The sequence below is a fragment of the Habropoda laboriosa genome, unplaced genomic scaffold (genome assembly GCF_001263275.1).
Source record: "Habropoda laboriosa isolate 0110345459 unplaced genomic scaffold, ASM126327v1 scaffold67, whole genome shotgun sequence".
In the NCBI taxonomy this organism is placed as follows: Eukaryota; Metazoa; Arthropoda; class Insecta; order Hymenoptera; family Apidae; genus Habropoda; species Habropoda laboriosa.
Window position 1 is genome coordinate 5,342,466 of NW_017100242.1, and position 4,938 is coordinate 5,347,403.

Consider the following 4,938-nt stretch of genomic DNA (forward strand, 5'->3'; position numbering starts at 1 on the left):
GAACGATCGGTGCACCGGGTGTTGGCGGCACGAGGCTACCTTCCTCAACGGCGACACGCACCGACTCGATGTGTCGTCGTGAGAAAACGTGTTCCTGAAGCGGCGACTTGGCCGAGTATCGGACAGAGCATAGTCTACACTCGTCGGGCCCGGTCGGTCCACGGTGCGGTTGGACGGCCGAGCCCTCGGCTGGCAAGCCTGCCGCCAGCCTGGCTTTCTTCTCCTTAGCACGAGCGTTCTGGAACCAGACCTACAACTCGTTCCGATTAGACCGCAAGCTCCTCGACGACCGGATGGATCGTGAATGGAACAATACGATATAAACCCCACTACTGTAGAGTTCATGAGTTTTGGCTAATTTTTCTCCACTTACGGGCTCTCATTGTACTTCAGCCTTTTCTGGGAAGAACAGTATCACTTTTGAGAACGGTTAAAGAGATCGCTGGAATGGTTAAACATTATGACAGATATTCCCAAAACTCGTCAATTCTACTGTAGCAGCGCCGGCAATTTGCGAACAATCTCAAGACGTAACCAGACAAAATTGGCGATCGCAAAATTTCAGACGATACACGCACTGTTATAATGGATTCTGTTGTTGTCGGTGACTGATTCAGTGAGTTGTATCGTCTGTCGCTACGTTCTCTGTACAGTTTAATACGCGTCTAGCGTTTAAGCAAACGAGCAAGTAACACTGTTAAACGTATAGTACCGATATCAGTTAGTGGTGTAATTTACGGGAAGTAATTAAGTTGTTATAACAATTACTTTTAGTCGAGTATGCAAATTTCCGTAACCAACACATCAACACTACTACAATTCGATTATAATTCAACGTTGGGTTTAACGATGCTCACCTGAACCACGCGTTTCGGCAGGCCGATTTCGCGGCCGAGCATCTCGCACTCGGCCATCGTCGGTGTCTTGTAGTCCGAGAACAACGACTTCATCACCTTCACTTGGGTAGCTGACATCTGAGTGCGATATCTCTTGCCGCTGGATTGGCCGGTTCCGCTACTTGTACCGGTCACCGGCGGTCCCGCGGAGCTTCCGGTCCCCACAGACGCGGGCCCCTGTCTGGAGCTCTGTGTGCTCGAAGCTGGGCTCGCCGGTCCGCTCTCGTCGTCTAGGAATTCCGTGGTTTCGCTCATACTGTCATCGTCGCAGATGCTTCGTTCCGAGAGATCGGTAAGTGGACCGCAGTCGCTACCGCCGCGAAAGTGTGCACTGTGTTGCTCTTCGAGAAGATTGCCCAGTCCACCGAGGCTCAGCTTCATCGGGCGGCTAAGATCGACTGGTTTGCTCAGATCCAATGGAGATTCACCGCTGTTGCTGCTTGTCTGATGATTCGTCGCTTCCTGCTTGCCGTTGCTGGCGTGAGCTTGCAACTCGCTGATGTATCGTTTCATCGACTCCTCGTAATACTTTTTCAAGGAGGCCTCCATGTCGGTGTTGAAAGGTGGGAACAACGGCGGCATCATGTTCGGCGTGCTCGGATTCGAGGGAGCGGACTCCATCGAGAGCTCCTCGTCGGGGATATTGTCGATGTTCACTTCGCCGCGTGCCACCTGATCGGCGTGTTTGCTACTGAGATGCGACTCCAGAGCGGATTTCACTTTGAACAATGCTGGACAGAACGGGCAACGTTTGTTGATCACCTGACTATGCGCGCGGAATTGGCCCTTACGCTCGCGAGCACGAGTATTCTGGAACCACACTTGAACCACGCGTTTCTTCAAACCGACCTCGCGAGCAATCGTCTCCAACATTTTCCTCGATGGATTCGACTCGACCTGATACTTCTGATACAAGTAATCCAGCTGTTCCGGCAGTATCGTCGTTCTCAGACGCTTATCTTTGGGCTGCTCGTTGTGTTCGGAATTCGAACGTGTTTCACCGCCTGTCCCCTCCTCGAAATCCTCGTATTTTCTCTTTCTGTCTTGCATCATCGCGATCAACGGATGAGGAGTGTCCGTTGCCACACCGGAGGTAGCGTTCAGTGCCTGCTGTTGTAGGATCCCGAAAGGTGAGTCTGGTGGATAGGCAGGTGGGAACAAGGACGGGTTCATGATATGTACCAGCTGATGTTCGCGCCATAGTTCGAATCGGCCGAACATCAGATTGCATTTGTCGCACTGAAAGCTACCCTCCTTCGATTCGGTCTGCGACTGTGACTGCTGCTGCTGCTGCTGCTGCTGTTGCTGCTGCTGCTGCTGTTGCTGTTGCTGCTGCGATTGCTGCGGAGGCTGTTGATGCGACTGTCCCATTGTCTGCTGCTGCTGCTGATGATGAGGAGATGTGGTGGTGTTCAGTGGTTGTTGAAGTTGTTCCGCGAGTGCAGGAGCGTTCGTGGGGTTGGTGGAGACGGCGTTAGCGGTGGTTGTAGTCGAGCTGCTGTTGCTGTCTTCGGAACTGAGAACCGCGGCAACTTGAGCCGCGGCAGCCTGCGCTTGGGCGCTTCTCTTCGCATCCTCCTCCTTGAAGCAGTGCGTCTTCTGATGACGTATGAGCTCGTAGTATCTCTGAAACACCAGCAAACACTTCTTGCATTGGTAATTCAAGCCTGGGGTGCGCTGGAAACGGCCAGAACCATCGTCGCCCTCGCGGCTGCCTGTTGTCACTGGCTCAGCGGCAGGCTGATTCTCGTACACTTTCCGCGCTTTCTGTCTAGCGTTCTGGAACCATACCACGATCACGCGCGGGCTCAGCCCGAGCAGCTTGCTCAGATACTCCAGATCGTCATCCTTCGGGTACGCGTTGTTCTCGAAGAATTCCTGTAGCACTTTGATCTGATAGTCTGTGAATCTTGTTCGATTAGCCCGTTTCCCAGAGCTACCTCCCGATGAATTGCTGCCGTTCGTGTTTCCACCGAAAGAGTAATCGGTCGGTCCGCGGCCAGGGCTTAATGATCTCTGTGGTGTCAGAGCCATCGCTGCGATCGCACCTGGTACGACGCCACCCGGTCCAGAATTAGGGCTAGCAAAATTCTGCGGTGCTAGTTTCGGTGGTAGCATAGGTGTGCTCGGCGCATTGGTCGTCGACGGAGGATGTGACGAGATGTCGTGATGAATACCAGAGAAAACGGAGCTCATGCTGAGAGCTGGAGAGTGAGGCCTCGACTGTTGTCCACCTGAGCTTCCCGGAGAATGGTGTTGCTGCTCCTCCTGATGTTGCGACTGGTGCTGGATATGGCATTGCGGTTGTTCCTGGATCTCCTGCTTTATCTCGCTAGCCTGCGACACGTTGACAGTGGTCGACGGCGGCGGAGTTGCCTGTTTATTCGGGCTCTTGTCGTCTGAAGAACTGCTTCCAGACACGCTAGAATTCAACGGGGTTACTTTAGCCTCCCCGGTCTTTTCGTATTCCTCGAGGTTCAGAGTGGTGCTGGGAGGATTGTTGAAGTTGTAGGGACTGTCCTTGTTGCGCTGTCGCTCTTTAAACAACGTATTCCTGAACCAGTGCTTGATCACTTTAGGCGGTAATCCGCTTTGTGCCGCCATATCTAAAATCTGCTCCTCGCCGGGAGAATTGTTGATGTCGAAATGCGCTCGTAATATTTTAAGCTGTTCATCGGTTATGCGAGTGCGTGCACGTTTTTGCGAGGCAGCCGCGTTAGCCTGTAAGAAAAGATCCGCCTATGCTTTTTTTCTTGTTCGCAAATTGGTATAGAATTTACCACGTCGACATTCACTTTGGATAAATTTTATCGAAAAGTCTGTATTTCTAATTTTTTTTTTTTCTTTCTTTTTCTCTATCATCTAGTATGATGATCTGAATGATGTACAATTATATTAGAAATTCAGAACCACGGCAAATGTATCAATACAAATGGTATCAATTTATAGAAGATTGGTCGAGTTGGGGTAATTCGATTAATATAATTATACGTCATCGACAACAATACTAACATTTAACTCCGTACGTACATTCTTACTTTCAATAATAGAAAGCAAACTGTGCGACATTATTGAAAACAATAATGCAATAAAATACATAATCGGTAGCTCGCGGTCAACAGAAATCAAGTTTCTTTGAACGATGCAAATATACAGAAAAATGTCAGAATCTCAGAAATTCAACGCTACTGCGCGTTTCTCTAGTTACACGTACAAACAACATTTTTCTTCGTTACTATTTCAAGTCGAATCATTTACTTTTCCTTCGGGACGTGTCAAACGAACGTAAAATAATGCAACGAACAAAAAAAAAACTAATAACGTGGAATTGTACGAACGCTACAAGAATTAACAAAATAAAATCTGTAACAACGAATCGAAAGAATACTCACAGCTGCTGCTTGTTGTTGCTGCAGGGCGAGATGTTGCTTAGCCAGAAGATCAGCTTGCGCGTTTATAGGCGGATATCCTGTTGCTGTCCCGTCGTAAGGAGGAGGTGGTAGCATCATCGGCACCAATGGTGGTTGTAAATTCATGGCAGCCAAGGCAGGAACGTTCAATCCAAGCGGTAGACCCATCATACCCATCATCAATCCAGGATATTGCTGAAGTTGTTGCTGCAGCTGGGACGCAGCCATTGCGTTTAGAGCAGCTTGCATCTCGGTCACTTGTTGAGCCAAGGCCAGCTGAGCATGTTGCTGCTGCTGGTGCTGTTGTTGCTGCTGTTGCTGGTGTTGTTGCTGCTGCTGCTGCTGTTGCTGCTGCTGCTGTTGTTGTTGAATGTGATGCGATGGATTTGTCGGCAGCACGGTAGGAGTAGTCGAATCAGTGCTGGACACCGGTGTGTTGCTCAACGCTGGAGTCGTTGCTGGAGTGGTAGACGTTGCTTCCGGAGTCTTGCTAATACGATCTTTAATTTCAGACGACTCCTCCTTCTCTTTTTCACGTTGCTCCTTGTCCGAGGTGAGATCTTGCGGTTGGCCAGGAGCAGGTGTCGAACTTCTAGGCCCGGAAGATGTCGAAGAGGATGTTGCAACTGTCA

General features: G+C 50.1%; 1 protein-coding gene across 1 annotated transcript in view; it reads right to left on the minus strand.

Moving 5' to 3' along the window:
* Positions 1-4,938, minus strand: part of LOC108572086 (zinc finger homeobox protein 3-like) — a 13,713-nt gene that overhangs the window by 271 nt on the left and 8,504 nt on the right. The window contains 4 exon segments of the mRNA XM_017934277.1: position 1; positions 3-250; positions 858-3,617; positions 4,289-4,938. The exon segment at position 1 is cut by the window's left edge and continues 271 nt beyond it; the exon segment at positions 4,289-4,938 is cut by the window's right edge and continues 13 nt beyond it. Coding sequence (XP_017789766.1) covers position 1; positions 3-250; positions 858-3,617; positions 4,289-4,938 — 3,659 coding nt within the window.